The 535-nt window shown below is 61.5% G+C and overlaps 1 protein-coding gene across 1 annotated transcript in view; it reads left to right on the top strand.

Moving 5' to 3' along the window:
- Positions 1-31: 31 nt before the first annotated feature.
- Positions 32-535, top strand: part of PHLDA2 (pleckstrin homology like domain family A member 2) — a 1,112-nt gene continuing 608 nt past the window's right edge. Inside the window, exon 1 of the mRNA XM_010711102.3 lies at positions 32-531. Within this exon, the coding sequence (XP_010709404.1) occupies positions 155-531 (377 nt within the window). The 5' untranslated portion in view covers positions 32-154. The remainder of the gene's footprint in view (positions 532-535) is intronic.

Below are 535 nucleotides of genomic sequence, written 5' to 3' on the forward strand. Positions count from 1 at the left end.
GCTGAATCATTGCAATAAATTGGTCCCGGCGAGGCCAGGCTCAGTCATTGCCGCTCGAGACGCAGTGGGAGCAGCGCAACCCGGGGAGCTGGAGCCGGGAGGGAGCGAGGGAAGGACGGAAGGAAGGGACGAGGGAAGGAACGAGGGAGGGAGGATGAAGATGCAAGCCGAGGTGATCCGCGAGGGCGAGCTAGAGAAGCGGAGCGACAGCCTTTTCCAGCTGTGGAAGAAGAAGCTGGTAGTGCTCACCAAGGACAGCCTCAGCCTTTTCCCCGACGGGCACAAGCGGGCCAAGGGCAAGGAGCTGGGCTTCGGCTCCATCCTCAAGGTGGACTGCGTGGAGCGCACGGGCAAATACATCTACTTCACCATCGTCACCAAAGACCGCAAGGAGATTGACTTTCGGTGCCCGGACCAGAGCTGCTGGAACGCCTCCATCACCATGGCTCTCATCGACTTCCAGAACAAGAGGGCCATCCAGGACTTCAAGAGCCGCCAGGAGATGGAGCAGGCAGCGGGCACCCAGGAGCGGCGG

The sequence above is a fragment of the Meleagris gallopavo genome, chromosome 5 (assembly GCF_000146605.3).
Source record: "Meleagris gallopavo isolate NT-WF06-2002-E0010 breed Aviagen turkey brand Nicholas breeding stock chromosome 5, Turkey_5.1, whole genome shotgun sequence".
Taxonomy (NCBI): Eukaryota; Metazoa; Chordata; class Aves; order Galliformes; family Phasianidae; genus Meleagris; species Meleagris gallopavo.